Source organism: Sparus aurata, chromosome 1 (genome assembly GCF_900880675.1).
Source record: "Sparus aurata chromosome 1, fSpaAur1.1, whole genome shotgun sequence".
Lineage (NCBI taxonomy): Eukaryota > Metazoa > Chordata > Actinopteri > Spariformes > Sparidae > Sparus > Sparus aurata.
In genome coordinates, this window is record NC_044187.1 from 27,788,374 (window position 1) to 27,807,977 (window position 19,604).

Below are 19,604 nucleotides of genomic sequence, written 5' to 3' on the forward strand. Positions count from 1 at the left end.
AAGAGATCGCAGACAGCCCCCCCCTCCCTCTTGGTGCTCCAGTTACCTAGCAACGTGAGGCTAGAGTGAAAATGGCGGAGTGATACTGCTGCATTTTATGAATGAAATTGGAAAAAAGAAAGGAGCCAGAGCGGGGAGGGGAGGGGGAAGAGTGGGCCGATGCACGGGCACGCACAAACACACACGTGCCGAGTCTCTCTGCTCTTGCTGCGCTGCCTCTCTCAGTAGTCGAGGAGGGGAGCAGTGAAGATGTGGTGATCACCAGAAAGCGGCACAAGGTCCACAAAACAAACTTTATTAACCCCATCGCTGCTGTTACAAACACCGAGGCAGAGTATATATATATAGTACAAAAAAGAAAACACGTCTTCTCATCCTGAAGATGAAATAAGCGCTGGGAAAACATTATTTACAGTATGCTTACATCATCCAAACAACTTGACTGCAGTATGGCACCTGTGTCTCCTTTGTCTCCTTAACCCACTTGTTTTGAGCATAATTAAAGAAACATCCGATGTAACATTTTTATGAACATAATCTGAATGGAGGCCTGCTTGAAGAAGTGAAATGACCCCTGAACATGGGCCACATTTTTATCCAACTGTTTTCCTCTGGTTCTCCCGATGCTGCAGATCTACATGAAATGAGAACCTTTCAGAACAATGACATTCTTTACATAAGTGGCTAGTGCTAAATCTATACTGACATACAGAGTATTTATTAAGTACTGCCCATAGCTTTGATCTGCGCTCATGGTGACAAAATAACCAGCAGGTAATGGGAACCCAACAAGTAAAACTTGCACGTCTCAGGGCTGTGAGGATATGGCGGTCTCATGTTAAGCTCTTCCCACCTGATGACTGAAAGTTTCTCCAGCTCACCTTTGACATCATCCGAGACAGTGATACAGAAAAATAAGGCAATGTTGGCTGTGCAGAGCTGTGTGTGTGTGTGTGTGTGTGTGTGTGTGTGTGTTTTGAAAGAAAAATATAGAAAAAAAATATAGAAAAATAATGTCCCTGCTTCCTGTTGATGTCCAAGTTACGTAGGTGCGTCCATTGCCTCCTCGTCCAACTGGTGTTTGTGATGACGGCGAGTGTACAGATAAGAAGAGCTTCCTGTCCATCAGATTAATCTGAGGATTATTACATGAAGTCCATGGAGTTGTCCGGCATCAGTCCAAGAGGTGGCATCTTCCCGGGTATACAGGACGGGGGGAGCATGCCGCTGACATTGGGTGATGGGTCAACGTTCTCACAGTCCTCCATCTTGTCTGCCAAGCCCTCCCAGTTGATATGGAAGCGGGTGACACGAGGGTTGGAGGCCAAAATATTCCTCTGGAGCTGAGGGAAAGAGGGCAAACATTGGTAAAGAGTCAGCATTATGGTTTGTGAAGAACTGTCCAAATGAAAGCAGTGGGTTGAGGTATTCTGACTTTTAGTCCCAAATATGGATCAATTTCCATAATGGATTCTATATGGGCCCTAAGCCCAAAATGAGGCGATGACCTTGATGGCATCACATGGATTACCTTCTCAGATTTATAAAGCTTCTCTAAAGTTTTATATGAGACTTTTTTTTATCAGAGATATATATTGTGTATCACAATATCAGTGTGTTAAACTAGTGCAATTCCCTTTAATTGTGGGGACGTCTTCATATTGCTGATTTTGTCTAACCAACAATTAAAACTCAAAGACTCTCATCTACTCTCATAAATTGAAAAGAAAAGCAGCAGTATTACGTTTAAGAAGCAATTTTTTCTTTCAGTCGATTACTCAAATTATTGACTTATTGTTACAGCCCTGAAAAAACATAGTGATTAAAAAAACCAAATCTGTGTCAGGTGAATACCCAAGGCTTCTTTTCCATGTACATAAACACAGAGAGCCTATTCTAAAAGTCATTTGCACTTAGGAGATGGCTTCTGTTCCACTGGTTTAAACTTATTTATCAGGCTTTTCAAAAAGTTGTGTTTTAATCTGGTTTAATCAAAGTTCGGCAAGCATTTAAAAACTTTAGCTCGAACACTGCTCTGACCAGCACTTCTGTTGAAGCCATTTTTCCTCTTTGTTAAGTTGGCATACTGCTCAAGGGTAGCTTAGAAAATAAGCAGAACACCTCAGAGGCATGTTCATATATTTATATTGAAACAAAGCCTAGCTTAACAGTTTTCCAACATTTGGTTAAAAAATGTCTGTTGATTTTTAAGACTATATAATTAGAGTAACAGGGAAAAGATCAAGCCTCCTCATTACTAATTAATAGAGGAATGATAAAATGCACGTACATAGCCACTGAACAGATGCCTACTTTAAGTGAGGGAAAACATTTCATGTTATGGCTTTCTTGACGTTACCACTGCCTGTAGCTTCAATTTCACGGCAGCAGAGGGCAGTAGAAAACCGTTTATGTATTTAAATAAATCCTTCTCACAAGCATGGCCCATGTACTGTACCGGGTGTCTCAGCTAAAACCCCTACACTTTAGTCCATGACAGAAATATGCATTCTTTTTTCTTTTTCTTTTCTTTTCTTTTCTTTTTCTATTGATTGATTTGTTTTAGTGATTTTGTATTGAGGGGGAGGATCTTATATAAGCCCTTTGGGTTTCTTTTCCTCTCCTGCACAATTATTTGTCTTTGTATTATTAAACAGAATTCTTGTCTTATCATTGTGCATATAAATAAATAAAATAATATAATGTCATCTGTGTGTGTTACCTGAGTGTAGTCTGGTTTGAGAGGTGGATTTTCTCTTAGTTCAGGGTCTGTGTATTCATTGTTGACATAGTAGCCGATGCGGATGAACTCCTGTCCACGGTAGGTGCAGGTTATAAGGACTACAGTCACTCCTACAGCGTCACTCTCTGGAATCAGCCCCGTGTTAGGAGCATCAGCCTGTGACAGGAACACAATGAGGAAGAAATCACATCGAGGTAAAGCACAGTAATCTTTCCAGTGATGCAGCACTGAGTAAAATAAAGAGCTGGATTAAGATTAACTACATTGACCCACACTTCTTTGATTTGTATTTTATAGTAGTTAATGGGGTCTGGGTCTGTGAGCATTTTGAAACAGCAGGAGTGGTACTTACCTGAAACACAAACATGTGTCTGCCAGCCGGTACCGGGCCAACTAGGACAGAGTCCAGAACCTGGTCATATTCCTCGCTCTCAGCTGAACCTACATAGATGATCTTCCACTCCAGATCTGACATAAAAAACAATCATGAGAGTTACAGATATAATTCTGTTTGAAAATAATATGCATTATACACAGGTGATGATATTGACGAATGAGTAGTAGCTCCATCTATTGACACTGAGCTGGGAGATACTCTGTGCATAAACTGGTGTTGCATGATGGAATTGGTATTGGCAGATACCCCGAGTACAGGTAGTACAACAGGTAAAAGTCAAATCAATTAAGAGGAACAGAATTTCATGTCAAGTGCATTGTGGTGCCCCCGTTTGCAGTAATAGCACAGATTCATTCACAGGTGATTGATGTTAATGTCCTATAATTTCCGCACCCGTATTGGCTGCTTACTCCGTAAAAACACAATTTTGAGAGTCTCTGTTAAAATGCAAGTCAGAAACGGCTCCTAAGAAGTGGCTGAATTTAGGGCTGGGGGGGATATGGCCTTAAAGTAATATTGTGATACATTGTGATGCATGATCTACATCTTGACAATCTAAAATCTCCTCAAAGGGACTTGAGGTATGCTTGGATTTAGGGACAAGATCAGATGTCACAATATTTCTGACCAAATACCTTAACATCAACAATGCAGGTATGACAACTGGTGCCTTGAGAAAAAATATTATCAAAATGAGAATTTTGCCAACTAATCATCAGTAATGTGGGTGTATTGACTATGTGGGTACAGACAAGTATTCGAACAAGCAGAACAGGACATCACTTTACTCTCATACAGCCTTTGAAACCAGGAATTGACAACACTTGTGCTATATTCCAATATAACGACACTCAAAATTGACAATACATAGTGTCATATCATGTTAACCATATAATATCAACACCCATCAATACCTGAAAGATAATAAACACATAACACTTGAATAATTAGTTATGTTGTAGCAGTTTGGCTATTGTATTAAGTGACATCAAAAAACAGATCATGAAAATTGAAGTGACCTAATATCTACATCAAATATAATAAAAGACTGATTACTATTGCTTCATGGGTTGACGATGACTGGAAGTATAGACAGTATTGTTTAATGCGACGTCCTAAACCATCATGAACTAAACAAGCTCTACAATCAATAGGCTGATGCCACTTAATAGTTTCCCTGGGTTGCTGTCTCCACTCCATGCCTTCCCAGCTTTCAAGCAACTGCTTCCCCGTTGTCTTTGCCTGCAGTTCGCGGCAACTCTCGAGCTTGTCTGTTACTACAGCAACGCACGGCGATTAACCAATCGGCTTCTCGGAAAAAGCTCCATGGAACGAACCAGATCCAATCACTGCAGACTGGAGGCGGGGTTTCGCGCACGAACGCGCCAGCGCCAATTTTCAACTACTTGTCAAATGAAATATCGCTAAGCAGCCCTGATGACAACTACAAGTGGTATATCGTCGAAGAAAACAGCGGGCTGATCGATTAGTCACGACGCAGCTCATCAACCTGCGATGTATAAGTAACCAATCACGAGGAATGCGCACAGAAAGGTAGCTGGTATTCAACAGCTAACACTATACATACACACATACGTTCGAAACAATACCCACCTTCCGGTAAATCCTCCATGCATTCAAACGTTATTTCAAACTGGAACGGGTTTCCAAACGGGCTCGGGTTGTCCAGCACAGCCACATTCAACACTTGCACCTTGGCCATAGCGTTGTCTTCTACAGCACCGCGACCTGGAGAAACAATTAGCTTTCCTTTCTTCTTACGACCACCAAGTCCAACGAGTCTCTCTTCACTTCGCTGTCGCTGTGTTTCTGGTCGGCTCAAACGCCTCGGCGCCGTCTGTCTTCAGCCCAGAAAGTTACAGTGTGATTCTTTTATTCTCCAAGAACACTAACATGACCCGGCGGCGGCTGGGCTGCAGGAAGTACGTCACCGTCACCGTCTTCTTCTTCTTCTTCTTCTTCTATTGCTTCTGCTGCAGCTGTGGCTTCTTCTTCGTCTGCTTTTTTTTTCTCTCCTTCTACTTCTTTTTCTTCTACGAGGGTTCACGGCAGCTCGCATCCTCCGTGTTGCATTACTGCCATCTTCCGGAGTCCGTTAACGCCTGCATTGTATGTCACATTTCATTTTCCCCATCAGTCAGTCAAAAGACTTGTTTTACTGTGTCTATTGCAATACTATCGCACCTTGTGTTTTGGTTACACTAACAGCGCTCAGTAAGCCTATACTTCATGACAAAGGAGGTCAAAACTAGAAGTAGTTCGTCTGCTATCAAAAGTAGACAGTTATATCCTAACTAAACTTATAAGACGTAAATATAAGACATTTGTATCTAAATAGGCAAAACCTAAACGTAACGTGTTCCTTATGAGACTGTGAACAAACCCTTAATTATCAACCGCTAAAGCCGTATTAGATCCACCAAAGAGCATAGGTCTACTTGGACAAATACTTTTTAATTATACTCTAATTTGAAACCAAATCGGAGATCCCAATCAGTTTTTATTTAAGTCAGTACAGACCCATTAGAATTAGAGCCCCTCTGATATATAGGTTGATATTATCAGCCTACACGTTGCCCTATATCAGGCACGTGCACACATAAGGCCCAAGGGGTGCTTGAGCCCCCGCCCTTTTTATCTCCTGTTAAAAAGTGCCCTTTTTGTGTGTTTTTTTAAATGAATGAAAAAAATCCTGTTGTGAGGATGTCAAAAAAAGGCGGTATAAAAATGCCACAGTTATCTACCGTACATTTCGTACGTAATATGGTGTTGTGTGAGTGTGTTGAGCCTAAAGCCACTCCTCTGTCTGCTGCGGCTCCGCTCTCTCTCTCTCTCTCTCTCTCGGCCGCTAAGAACCCAGTTCTACACTCCAATGGGGTGCAATGTAAAGCTCTTATTTTGTAGACAAAGAGAGAGAGAGAGAAGCCGATGCCTCATCAGAACTCCACCACGCACGTAGATGAGACGTGACAGTGGAGCGACTTGAACTTTGTGAGTTATAAATCCATTAACATAACTTCCTTGTGGGGGCTAACAAGTCGCCTTCCACTTATTCAACGTGCTTAAATATGAGTCATATTTCAGAAGAGTGTCCATTTGTGCTTGTTAATGAGAGTTAAGAATAATCTGACAGCTGTCTGTGTCGGCTGTTTATCTTGCCACACATCTTCAGCTTCTTCCAGATATTGAGCTTATTGTGATTTTGCTGTTGTAAACATTGCTGTTCCTACTTACAGTCACAGTAGTCACTTCTTGGTTTTGTCTCATTTTAGATGTGTAGCCTGTATTTCTAGTTTGCGCTTGCTCTGCAATAAATAGCCTAATAATAAACCAGTGTTTTATTGCTTTTTAAGAATTGCAGCTGAATTGCATGTCTTCTAAACCTCAGTATTATGATAATGTGAATAAACTCATGTTGACAACTTGTTGACACAAAAGAAATGGCAAATGCATATCACTCACAGCTACACAGGATACACAGCTAAGTAGTTAGCTTTCTATATGTACTTTGTTTATTAATTAATAGTTGGGGGCCTTAAGCACATAAATAGGTAATTTCGCGCAAATTAATCGAAAAGCGCCAAATTTGGCACAGATGTAGCTCAGGTCATATTGAAATAATTTAGCTATAATCTACATATTGTGTTATTAAGGCCTGAAATTTTTTTTGGCTATGCTATGCGCGCGCATGTACTGCCCTTTTCTGACCTTGAGCCCCTGCCCCTCTATAATCATGTGCACGTCCCTGAGGAGCATGAACAGAGGCAAACACAAACAGATGCAATGACCGGACAAGGAGCGCAGGGAAGATACAGACTAAATACACAGACACTAACGTCAAGATGAGGAACAGGTGAGGTGGACCAACAGGTGAGATAACCAGGGGAAGGCATGGATGAGAACACTGACAGACAGAGGGAAGAACATAGGAGACACTTAAAGGACAAGAGATACAATAGGGCATGGAAATTCAACAAGGGAAATACACAGGGGAACTTAAAGGACACATGAGGGCATGGAACAACAAAACATGACACACAAGACAAAAGGCATGGAAATCAAATGCAGGAGAATACAAGACACAAAACGGTGTTCTAAAGAGCGAAGAAAACTTAAACCAGTCTGCACCTGCATCTGTTCATAACAATTTACGAGACAGGTAGACATGTTTACATTGATAGTAAGCCATGGTAGTGTCTCATCACAGAACCATTTTAAGACCTCACCTGACGCCCTGACAGTCCAGCTGCTGCTTCCTCAACCTGCATTGCATCTGTACTGGTTTCCTGAATGTATTTCAAAATAATGCATCAATGAATAAAATGTCATCTTTATATGCATTACACTTATTTAACTTATTAGAAATAACTTTTGTATATTAAGGGAATAGCCAAGGTTTAGGCTTTATGGAACCAACTTTGTCATTCAAAAAAAGAGGAAAAAAACAACTCATGATAAAAAAAAAAATGCTCATATAAGGTAAAATAAAACCCAAACATCCTTCACTTTCATTGCTGATATCTCATCACAGAACCATTTTAAGACCTCACCTGAAGCCCTGATAGTCCAGCTGCTGCTTCCTCAACCTGCATTGCATCTGTACTGGTTTCCTGAATGTATTTCAAAATAGTGCATCTTTATATGCATTACACTTATTTAACGTATTAGAAATAACTTTTGTATATTAAAAAGTAATAATAATAATAAGCTGCTGACTCTCCACTCTGCTATCACACAACAACCCTCCCCCCCCCCCTTTTTAATTGTTTTGTGGCATATAAATATCTAGTTTAAATGCAAAATGCTTCTTGTTCATCTCTCTCTCTCTCACCGCTGTCCGCGGTGCTGAACAAAAGAAGCCCTGACGCATCATATACCTGCCAAGTCTATTGATTTTCCCCCTCCACTCAAAAATGGGTTTTTCATATTGTTCATACACTTGAATTTTTGAGTTTCAAGCTTTTGGGATGCCATGTATTTGCTTATTTCTTGATTCTGGAATTTTTAATGAGGGAAAAGGATTTTAACACGATAGGGGCCTACTTTAACTTTTTGTGGCGTTTTTTTGTCGCGGTTTTAGACAGAGGCCAGCATATTGGGGGTCTGTTTTGGTCCGCCGATATGCCACCTCGGAGGGTACACTTATTTCCGCCTTGCCTGCTATCTAAATCCAAGGCGTCAATGTGCCGGCCCCTGCGTAAGATGGGCGGAGTTGTCGATGACCTGCACTATTGTGTGACCCACAGCCGGGGAGTTTTAAAACCAAGAAACAGCTGATCACAGCAGTCAGTAGTGGTGTGCGATACTGCAAGATTTGGTATCGATCCGATACCAAGTAAATACAGGGCCAGTATCGCCGATACCGATACCGATACTTTTTCATAATTAAGGTGGATGCATCATCAAATTGCTAAATCTGAATGAATTTTCATGACCTTCAAGTGTTTTTGTGATTTTTCCTATGTATTATTAATTAGTTAAAACCCAGGACAGAATTTGGGCAAAGTTTATACATAAATAGAAAATATTTCTTTTATTAAACGCTTTTGTCAGAACAGAACAGTTAGAAAACTTAAATACAATTTATATAAACTCTCAAATGAACAAAGTGTACACAATAAATCAACACACAACAATGTTATAAAACATTTAAAACAATGTGTGTTGTGAATGTGTTATGAATATAGAATGTGGAAATACAATACAAAAATAAAATAATTTTTTTTCCCATTCAGTGCATTTTGAAAAAATAATAAATAAAGTGTAACAATGCCCAAAACCTTAGAAACCTTTTTTTTTTTTTTGTTCAGGAACAGTATCATGTTCACATTTTTTGCTTTTATTGCACATCGCCTGTGACGAACTAACTGTCCTGCCTTTGAAAAAATCCTCTCGGCTGGCACAGATGTTGCAACCACTCCCAGGTGTTTCTTCACAAGTTTGCTCAGAGAAGGGAATGTTGATGCATTGTTTTTCCACCAAAGTAGTGGATCCTGATCCCGAGGAGTTGGCCTCTCTTCTGAGTACCTGCGGATTTCAATCAGAACATCAGTGCCAGTTGTTTGATGCTGCTGAGATGCAAGGACTTGAGTGTCAAATTCTGTCCATATCCCGCCTTTTGCTGCAGGTGGGGATGCAGCAGCCCCTGCAGACGAGCTGGAGGTAGTTGCAGGAGCTGGGGCAGAGCTGGTGGAAGAGCTTGAGCTTGATGCAGATGATGAAGGTGCTGAGGTCTGACTCACTGACTGCATCTCGGTGACAAGTCGAGCTTTTACAGGCTCAACATTTGTAGAGTCACGGAATGCCAGGTTTTTAAATCTGGTGTCCAGGTAGGTGCTGACAGCAAGACCATAACATGTTTCAATAGCCCTGAAACGACGCAGACATTGCACTGACAGCTCAGCAGCTAGCTTGCTACCTTGGCGCTCAGAAGTTGCAGTGGTTCTGAGAAGCAGTGACACTAGGGGAATCACCTTTGAGACTAAAACGTGTTTTTCAGTTGATATCTCCCTGGTTGCTTCCTCAAATGGTCTCAGTGCATTTATGGACAGACTGATGACAGCCCATTCTTCCTCACTTAAGCAAAGTGAGCTCTTTCCAAGGAGACAGAGGACTGTGGTAACCACTTCCTTTTGCTCAGACAATCTCTCCCACATGTGGAAGACAGAGTTCCACCTTGTCTCAACTGCTTGGATGAGTGTTTTTTCAGGGAACTTCTGCTGCACCTGAATTTCTTTGAGCTTGTCTGCAGCTTTAGTGCTGTGGTGAAAGAAAGCAACAATAGCACTGCTTTTCTGCTGAATCTCAAGCAAGTCAGGGTGAGCCTTGAAAGAGTCTTTCACCACTAAATTTAAAGTATGTGCAAAGCATGGGTAGTGGGCCCAACCTGCTTTGAGCACGGCAGCAACCATGTTGGCGCCATTGTCGGTTATAACAGCCTGAATCTTGTCTGTTATGCCCCATTCTTCTGCGATTCTGGTTAACTGCAAACAAATATTGTCTGCAGTGTGCTGTCCACGAACAGGGCACGTTTCGAGCACGTATGCCAGCATTTGCCAGTTCTCATCAATGATTTGGCATGACACTGTTAAATATGCCTCTGTGGCTCTTGATGTCCACATGTCGGTTGTAAGGACAACTGTATCCACACCACTTAATGCCTTTCTGACCTGAGAGCAGCAGTCTTCATACAGAGCTGGTAGTTTGACCTCCATTAAAGTTTTTCTATTTGGAATTTTGTACCGAGGATCGAGTGTCCTCACAAAATTCCTAAAGCCATCATCCTCCACCACGGAAAGAGGCTGCAGGTCCTTCACAACCATTTCAGCCAGGCTCTTTGTTATCTCCACTGCTCTTGTAGAATCAGCTAAGGGATATAATAAAATAATCAAGTCTGTAGCACATCTACTCGTAGTTTAAATATAGTCATCATAAAGTATCCCTTTCACAGTTAACACAAAAGAGTAATTTAATTAAATAACACATTTCAATGGGATAAATGTATCAAGGTTATTTACCTTGTTATTATTATAACTACTTGTGTAGTGAGTAACAGGAGACATGACTGAACTCTGTGATGTGTTTTTTTTATTTCTATAGAGTGAAAAATGAGGGCACCAGAGCGAGAGACACAACAGATACTGTCTGATGAATGGGAAAAATGATGCAGAAAAAATATTTCCAAAAGCATAAAAGATAGAAAAGCCAAAAATACAAGCCATAATGTCCTTAAAAGGCTGAACATTTTGATAGCTGAATGGTTTCTAGCTCAAAATTAGTAGGAGAAGCGAGTCGAAAAAATTATAGAATCAGGAATAATAATACATTCCAGAAGAACAATAGTGTGAATGCTAACTAATGCTGAAGATGACTAAAATATCATTTTCACCACTATCATCTACCTGGATATTCTTTGCCAGACTGAAAGGCCTCTGCCAATGACCTCTGCCTCTGAGTCGGGGGTCTGGGTCTGTTGGGGTCAGGGGCTGGGGGATTTCTCTCCTCCTCGCTGCGTTTCTTAAGTTCTTCGAATTGATTAGCATGATTTCTCATTTGTTTAAACAAATTGGTAGTGTTACCACTGTATTTTACCAGCTTCTTGCAAATGACACAGGTCGCCGTTGTGACATTTTCGGCCTGAAAATACAGCCAAACGGCGCTCCTCTTTCTCTCTGCCATCCTTCGAGATCCAATGGTGAGTAGTTCAAAAACCTTCTTTGAACCACCTCAACTGGCTCCTTTCCACACAGAGGAGCAGCGGCTCTACTCTGAGTCACTCCCAGATGGCTGAGCTTCTCACCCTATCTCTAAGGGAGACCCCAGCCACCCTGCGGGGAAAACCCATTTCGGCCACTTGTACCTGCGATCGTGTTCTTTCGGTCATGACCCATCGCTCATGACTATAGGTGAGGGTAGGGACGAAGATTGACCGGTAAATCGAGAGCTCTGCCTTCCGGCTCAGCTCCCTTTTTGTCACAACCGTGTGGTGAACAAAAATGAACCTGGAGGCAGGTTGTCAGGAGCCATGTGCTCCTGGTAGGGTCTCCAAGGGCAAATTGGTCTCAGGTGAGGGGCCAGACTAAGTATGGTTCACAAATACCCCATGAAATATAGAGGTGCGAGGCGAAAGACCCTTCCACGAGGAAGCCAGGGGCCCACGTCCGGAGCCAGTTAGTTGACTGACAAATGACAATGTTCAAAAATTGGAAAAATGTCCCTTTAACATTATATAGACATAAAAAGGAACTGTACTGTGGAGAATCATATTGCACAGAAAGAAAACAATTAATAAGACTTAATATCATTTAAATCAAACTATTAATTTTTATTCTAAATTTTACGTCATTTAATTAAGTTCAATGTGGTTAAAATGCTGACCTTTTCTACAGTGGTTAACCTAAATTTTGGGGGTTTTTCACGTATACTATACTTAATTTTTCAGCTATCAGTAAAATGCATATTGGTGAATTTTCCCAACTTAAATTTAAGAGAAGTTGGGGCGCCGTTTAGCTCAGTGGGTAGAGCAGGCGTCTCATGTACAGAGGCTTTGTCCTCGCTGCAGCGGACCCAGGTTCGACTCCCGGTCTTGGTCCCTTTGCTGTGTGTCACTCCCCCTCTCTCTCAACCTGTTTCCTGTCATATCTTCAGCTGTTCTGTCAATTAAGCCAAAAAAGGCCAAAAAAAAATAATAATTAAGAGAAGTTAGCTAAACTTCCGAAAAAGTGCTTGGAAAATGTTGGCTCGTTTTTTAAAAGGAATATAAACTTTCTGGCCCTCATTGCTACTTGATCTACCCTTTTTAAGTATGTGTAATCACTTTGTCTATGATCATTTGCGCTTATGTCAGAGATCAGTCAGTCCCCCATGCTGTTGCTGATGGTATTGCAAACAAGGAGGTGCAGAAAGGGGGAGTCGGGTGGATAAAGGAGAGTGTGACAGAGCAGGAGAATACAATGACAGCAGATATGGGATCAGGTTGGAGAACCCAGCTGTGGCTCCTGGCCCTTCTGGGCTTTTCTATTCTGGCTGGTGTATCTTCATCGTAAGTAGAGCTACCTAACCTTCACACACTTCCTCTTTTTCATAATCACATAGAACTAAAATATTTTCAAGCTGGTTTTCCAATGGTCATTTTGAAAAAACAGTTTCTTTGGTACTACAATGGTAATAATTCTCGAAAAAACGTAATTTTTAAATAACCTACATCCATCAAGATAGTCTTGATGACCACAATGGGAATAGATCTTGAGCTGTCTCGAATGTGTCGAGCAAAACACCACAAATCACAGCATTTAGAACTGTCAATGCTGAAGATGCCAATTCAGGAATATGAAACAGATTTATTGAGTGAAAGTATTTCATGCTGAAATGAGTTTTGATGGGACCTGAGTAACTCTACGTCTCAGTATAGAAATAGTTTAACAGGATGCAATCATATTCACACAGTTTCACAAGTGTAAACTTGAGTCTTTATTTGTTTATGTAATGACAAAAAAATTATTTTTATGGCCGTAATGCAGCTAGTACTTCCTTTTATGACAAACACATAATTTGTGTTTAACTGATGTCTAAGCAACTAAGAAAAAACTGTTATGGGAGCAGCATTAAATCCAGAGATTGTCTGCATTTGCAAATGAGTCAAGCACTATTGATACATGGTAAGTATTTTGTTTTACAATGAGATTAACTCAGTCCCATTTCCCCTGTACCTTACAAAATGAGAAGCTGCATTCTAGTTTGCAGTATTTGTCACAATAGTCAAAGTACAGTTTACTTTCAAATGATGCCAGTAAATTGGCCTAAATGTTGTGTAAAGTTGAGACAGTTTAAACAGAGTATAACACTAAGTGATGACATGTTTTATTGATTTTGTGTGGGATCTTAGTCAAGACAAACAATACATCACTTATTGTATCTAAGATCTCAAATGTAACAAATCCAATACTAAATGATAATTTATCTCAAAAGCCTCTCACAATTATTAATATGTGGGGTGGTTTATAGTGCTTACATTTTGGGAAAATGTATGTTCAAAGAAAAAGGAAACTTAGATCCATAGATTTGTTATTGGTATCTCCTGAACTTGTGATCCTGGGAGACTTCTCTCAGGTGAAAAAAGAAAATTGAATGACACAACATTTGACACAACACTTATTCTCATGATCTAATGTGGCATGGATAGTAACGTCATTCACCTGCAGTGGTGGGCTCAGGATGTTTGCGAGGCAGGGGCAAAAACATATACAGGGCACACACAGGTAATGGTGTGCCGAAAGCTGTGACACATCGATGTTAAACAGTGGGCACCTCACTACATTTGGTCCAGAGGACACTTTTATCTATTTTTTACAACTTATAGGACACTCTAGAGGACACTTTATACTGTTTTATCCACCACAAGGGCACTTTTACAGCGTGCTTTTCTAACATGGGGTCAGTCACTCTCACTGAGTCCAACAGTGTTTGCATGTACTTTGAACAAAAGTTTCTGCCAACTGAATAAATCTTGTGTCTCTTCAGTGACTGAGTTCTCTGCTCATCTCGCTGCTGCTCTGCAGGAAGGTCATGTCAGCCCCCAATGTGTTGCGAGTTGGAGCGGTAGAGAACATCTTTGTGGAGTGTCAAGACTGTTCTGAAGGAGACAGGGTCGAAGTCATTGTAATGAACCATCCAACCAAAACCAAAAGGCTGGCGTCCACTTCTGTGACCCTTACTAACACGAAGAAATTCCAGGACCTCTTACAAATTACAGTTAAGTAGATTGAGACACAAATTGTCTCAAAATAACTTTTTTTTTTTAAAACATCTATGAATCATCTCTCTGCTCCTCACACTCTGCTTGTGTCTGTTCATGCCGGTTTCAGATCCCTGCTGTTAACTTCAATAAAGATCCCAACATCAAGCAGTATGTGTACCTGCAAGCTCAGTTCCCTGGTGCAGAGCTGGAGAAAGTCGTCTTAGTGACCTTCCAGGCTGGCTACATCTTCATCCAGACCGACAAGACCCTCTACACACCCAACAGTAAAGGTGTGTCCAGTCCTCCTTCACTGCTGATGAAACTCAACAACATTCCCTAATTTTCTTAAAAGGCAAACACAGTTGAAACAAAACACTCGTTAATACTATCGACTACTATCGACATCAGCTTTTCTGCTCAGGCAAATGTCTGTTTCTCTTCCTCTCCATCTCTTTTTTGGTCACTTTCTTTCTTTGAAACATACAAACAACAGTGACAACAACATGAAAGTCAGATTATATGGCTGATTGGAAACATTGGAAAATCTGAAATATTGCTCATCATTTTACCACATAAAGTCTATATCTCATCTGATAAACCCTTTGAAATTATTGCAATGTACTCTGTTGCCCTTCCTGAAACTGTAAAACATTTAACTTTGGAGGGTTTGTTGAATAGGTCTCCAATTGATTTGTATACGGCATATGTAAAGTAGGGCTGTCAAAATCACTACAAAATGACGTTCGAATATTCGCTCTAAAAAACACATAGGTTCGAACCATTCGAATATCTATATTTGCGCATTATGTCAATAACAGGAGGACAAACTAATACAACGAGACATAACTACCGTTTTGACCCGAATATAGGACGACCCTGATTATAAGACGACCCCTCTTTTCAAGACTAATCCTCAGAAAAAGACTGATAACCAAAATTCATCTCTTAATAACAAAGTCACATACCCTCCTGTCAATCTCTTGGAAGCGGCCACTTAGAGGACCACGATAAGCTTTTCTCTTACTGTTAGCGTTTTCAGACGGTCTTTTTGGACCCGCCATCTTCGGACGTTACACTCCATAACTCCATATTTCTTGGCTGGCTGACAGTTGTTTGGCACCTACGCTGCATTGATCACCATTATCTTAAAATTAGCATCATAGCTCCACCTCAGATGTCTGTTAACTTGCCCCACTTTTGATCCACTTTGCTCCGTAAAATCACCGCGTCTCTCCATTTTTCTTCTCCTGTCACTTCTTCTCCGCTGTGATTGACAGATAACCGCAGCCACAGTGTCAGTGACGTCTCTACAATAAGCTGGCGCCCTCTGCCGTTGCGGTCGTGTAGCGACCCAGACAACTATCAGCATGTGTCAACGGTTAGACCCCGATTATAAGACGACCGCACTTTATACATAATTTTAATCGAAAAAAACCTTGTCCCATATAAGGGTGACAAAACTCTCTGAAGCCCATGCCATCAACGATACTGACAACTTCATGTCCTTGCATATGAACGAAGCAAGTTTCTTTGTGCTGCAGACAAAGAGCTTGTGGCGGGTGGTAAAAAATACGAGTCGAGAGATGGCTGTTTAGTTTGAGTTCCAGACATGGCATGCTCATTTGGGTGCATATTTTCAAGATGTGCCCTCATGTTGCTGGTGGTGGAATGGTAAGCTAACTGTAGGTTTCACAGCTTGCATACAACTTTATCTCGAGGCTCCACATTTTTGTCGTCTACTGACCAAAATCCGAAGTATTTACAAATGGGGCTTTTTAGGTTGCGGTCCAAACCGCTCTCTCTGCTGCCAAGTTGCGCTCTGAACTTTCTGCCATTTCGTTTTTCTCTCTGTCATCAGCATCTGCCACGGTTTTTGACGCGTCTCACTTTCAGCAGTGAGTGACGCTGTGCAGGTGCGACTCCTGTGACCTGTCCCTTACCCGTCATGCCATGCGCCCACTCGCAACGCAGCCGCTGATGTTTATTTTTTTTTTCACGGTCGAATATTAATTTTCAAAATCAAATCTCACGTTTTTTTGAATATTCGAGTATTCGAATTTAAATGATTCATTGACAGCCCTAATGTAAAGTTGTCACTATGTTTGCACTAAATGTGTAAATACCACACAGAACTGGAGCCAGTGAAAAAGTGTCAGCAACACACTTCAGTTAAAGTACTAATCAGTTTCTGATACTTTTCTCTAGGTACTGCAGAAGAAGTAAAAGGGTAACAATGGAGTAGCCTAACAACTCTGTATGTTATTTGAGGGGCAAACAAACATTTAAAAGACACCAGCCGTATGCAGTGGGGCACCAGCGTGCAAAAAGTGCACTCTACCACAGGCATGAGATATTCTGTCCTATAAAATACATACATTTAAAGCACTAACTTAAATAGGTGGTTGCTAACAAGTGGCTCATTGAGACGTTGTTGGGGGACATTCAGCAGAGACTCATCTACTAACCTGAGAAGCAGACTTCAGTTGCGAACAACTTGTAGATCAATTTATAGATAATGTGTACAGTAATTGTGTATTAAGTAGCTTGGTGGTGTAGACATGTTATCACAATGCAGTCTGTTTATAGCTTTTTACATCTAGCGATTGATGCCTTCGACATGTCACAACTGTGCAAGACACAGTCACAGAACTGTTCAGGTGTGTAGCTGATTGCTCCTGTGATAATGTTGTAATGACTACTGAGTACTCAAGGGTCAGATAATCCACATGGTACAGGGGTTGTGGCAGGTGTGATACCAAGATGGTCTTGAGTTTTTGTTCCTTGGTTTTTATATCTTGTACACATACATTTTGTGAGGGAAGGCTAAACTTAAATATACAAAAAGAAACATTAAAAGACCCTACAATGCTCTCCCAAAAAGTATATATGTATATATTTAAAAAATATTACATTACTTTCCCTTTTTCCAAGGGAAACCCAACCAAAGTTCAGTTTACTCAGGTGCTTTTCACTGCAGGGGACGTATGACCTCATCTCTTCTTTTATTCATTCAGTCCTTCATAATTTATGGTATTTACACGGCTAATGGATAAAAAATGTATCTACTCAAGTTAATAAACCACTCATATATTTAATTCTAAATACGACAGTGATCATAATGTAGTATAAGTTTGTGGTCTTTCTCTGTATCTCTCATTTTCTCTTTGGCAGTGTTTTACCGGGTTTTTGCAATGACGCCGAGCATGAAGCCCGTGGAGAAGAATATTACAACCAATGATGATGCTTATGTTGTCACTGAGATTGTGGTAAGAAAAAGTCAGCATATAAAGTTAAATCATAATTTTTGGAAAGTTTACCGGATGATTTTTTTTAATAGCTATGGCTATCTATTGACTCTTAAGTTTTTCCTATTTCTAGACCCCTGATGGCATCGCCTTATCACAGGAGCAAGTCGCTCTGAAATCAGGGATCTACTCTGGGAAACACCAGCTCGGTGAAATTGTCAGGTTAGTATTTTGTTTGTAGCTTCTTTGTTTATAGATAAATCATTACCTACGGTGCTAAACACTCAATGTTGTTTAGTGGACCATTTGTCTTTTTTTAGTTGTACTGATCAGAAATAGAACAATCAGGACATCTGTTGTTGTTGGGCAAGTGTAAGGACTTGAGCAAGTTTGACAACAACATAAGTCCTGATTGTTCTATTTCTGATCTATACAACTAAATTCATGCCGATCACTGTAGATATCCCGAGTAACAAACAATATTCTCCAGCGCGGTAGACAGAGTCATCAGCTATTCATTACCGGGTTCAATGCCATGCTGCCTTTCTGAAGCATGACAAACGTTATTTCTCTAAACCAATTCAACCACTTCAGAGTGTCCTGAACACAAACTAACATTATGACTGCCTGGTCACTTGAAAGACACTGTTGCTAACCAGTAGCCATAAAGACAAAGCTGAACACCGGAGTTAGCATGCAAGCTAACAAGCTAGATTTAACAACAAGCTACGTAGCTAGACTGCAACATTGTACAGCCATATGCGCAACTGCAATATTACTGTAATCGCTGCCACCATAGCCTTGTGGTTAAAACATTGATATCTAAAACAGAGTCTAACAAGCAAGTGATGGCCACAAAACACATGCAAAGGTTTTGTCAACATTTCAATAATTTGTTTGCCAGTTTAAATGTGTTCTCTTGGTGTGTGTGAGTATGTGTTTTATTGTCTGTGTGTTTTAGCTTTGGGGTGTGGAAGGTGGTAGCGAGGTTCCAAAGTAACCCCCAGCAGAGCTACTCTGCAGAGTTCGAGGTCAAAGAATATGGTGAGTCCCTCTTCTCATCAACGGTTACTTAAAACCTATACATCATTCACTTACTTTTAATTGTACGCTCAATAAATTCATTTAATTTTTCAGTGCTACCCAGTTTTGAGGTGAAACTGTCGCCTGGGCAACAGTTTTTTCATGTGGACGATATAGACCTCACCATCAACATCAATGCTATGTACGTGATGGTCTTTGTTTTATGGATTTAGAGACCGAATTGATCAGTAGAGTGACTGTAGGAGAAGGTGTTGTGAATGTGTTGCTCATAGGTTTTACTGCGCCACTTGACCTAAGAGTTGACCTCCATTTACAAGTTACAAGTTACAAGTTTACAAAGTTTTCCCTGAGTTGTTACAGGGCTTAAATATTTTATTTACAAATATTCAGTGAAAGACAAAGCAATTAAGTCTGTTACTAAGTCGTTCCATTTAAGATAGGTGAGGAAGTTAATAATTGATTGGAGGATGCATTTATAAAGCTTCTTATCCTTAAGCATTTTAAAATGTTAATAAAAGAACAAGCATTAAATACAGTTTACAGTATCTACAAGGCTAAATATGACAGGTGAGGTCAATAACCAAAGGATGAAAAGACACAATGATCGCTAAGGTTGGAGGTGTACGTTATGTTACTATAGAGTTAACACGAGAAGTAAACAGAGGTGCAGTTCATTGTGCAAGCAGTGAACAGAAGCGAGGACGTTGGCCCAAAAAGTTATAAACAGCTGATTGAGATAATGTGCTTTTTGATTGTCCTGCATTATATCATAGAACACTACTATAAACACTTTTCTTGTGGTTCAAGGTATCTGTTCGGTAAAGAAGTGGATGGGACTGCGTATGTTGTATTTGGAGTTATCCGTCAGGATAAAAAGCACAGCTTTCCAAATTCTCTTCAGAGAGTGTCGGTGAGCCC

The 19,604-nt window shown here is 40.6% G+C and overlaps 2 protein-coding genes and 1 long non-coding RNA gene across 3 annotated transcripts in view; 1 reads left to right on the forward strand and 2 right to left on the reverse strand.

Annotated features, from left to right (window-relative positions):
- Positions 1–274: 274 nt before the first annotated feature.
- LOC115584592 (histone chaperone asf1b-B-like) lies at positions 275–5,125 on the reverse strand. Its single transcript, XM_030422163.1, has 4 exons — positions 4,755–5,125; positions 3,096–3,211; positions 2,723–2,899; positions 275–1,343 (listed from the first exon to the last, which is right to left on the reverse strand). Exons 1-4 carry the CDS (start codon positions 4,861–4,863, stop codon positions 1,146–1,148), a joined length of 600 nt encoding a protein of 199 aa, XP_030278023.1. The 5' UTR covers positions 4,864–5,125; the 3' UTR covers positions 275–1,145.
- A 7,500-nt stretch (positions 5,126–12,625) lies between these two features.
- Positions 12,626–19,604, forward strand: part of LOC115591460 (complement C3-like) — a 29,832-nt gene continuing 22,853 nt past the window's right edge. Inside the window, exons 1-8 of the mRNA XM_030433511.1 lie at positions 12,626–12,702; positions 14,219–14,411; positions 14,525–14,687; positions 17,569–17,663; positions 17,776–17,864; positions 18,604–18,686; positions 18,780–18,867; positions 19,494–19,596. Coding sequence (XP_030289371.1) covers positions 12,626–12,702; positions 14,219–14,411; positions 14,525–14,687; positions 17,569–17,663; positions 17,776–17,864; positions 18,604–18,686; positions 18,780–18,867; positions 19,494–19,596 — 891 coding nt within the window. The remainder of the gene's footprint in view (positions 12,703–14,218; positions 14,412–14,524; positions 14,688–17,568; positions 17,664–17,775; positions 17,865–18,603; positions 18,687–18,779; positions 18,868–19,493; positions 19,597–19,604) is intronic.
- LOC115591468 (uncharacterized) lies at positions 13,499–15,473 on the reverse strand. Its single transcript, XR_003985967.1, has 3 exons — positions 15,422–15,473; positions 14,576–14,741; positions 13,499–14,292 (listed from the first exon to the last, which is right to left on the reverse strand). It is a non-coding gene; the product is annotated as an uncharacterized LOC115591468 (long non-coding RNA).

What these genes read in the sequence shown, in the direction of transcription:
- LOC115584592 (XM_030422163.1), bottom strand. Translation starts at nt 4,863, where the DNA reads ATGGCCAAGGTGCAAGTGTTGAATGTGGCTGTGCTGGACAACCCGAGC. An exon ending in CATGGAGGATTTACCGGAAG is followed by an intron (nt 3,212 to 4,754) that starts GTGGGTATTGTT and finishes TTTTTATGTCAG; the next exon opens with ATCTGGAGTGGAAGATCATC. An exon ending in GACACATGTTTGTGTTTCAG is followed by an intron (nt 2,900 to 3,095) that starts GTAAGTACCACT and finishes TTCCTGTCACAG; the next exon opens with GCTGATGCTCCTAACACGGG.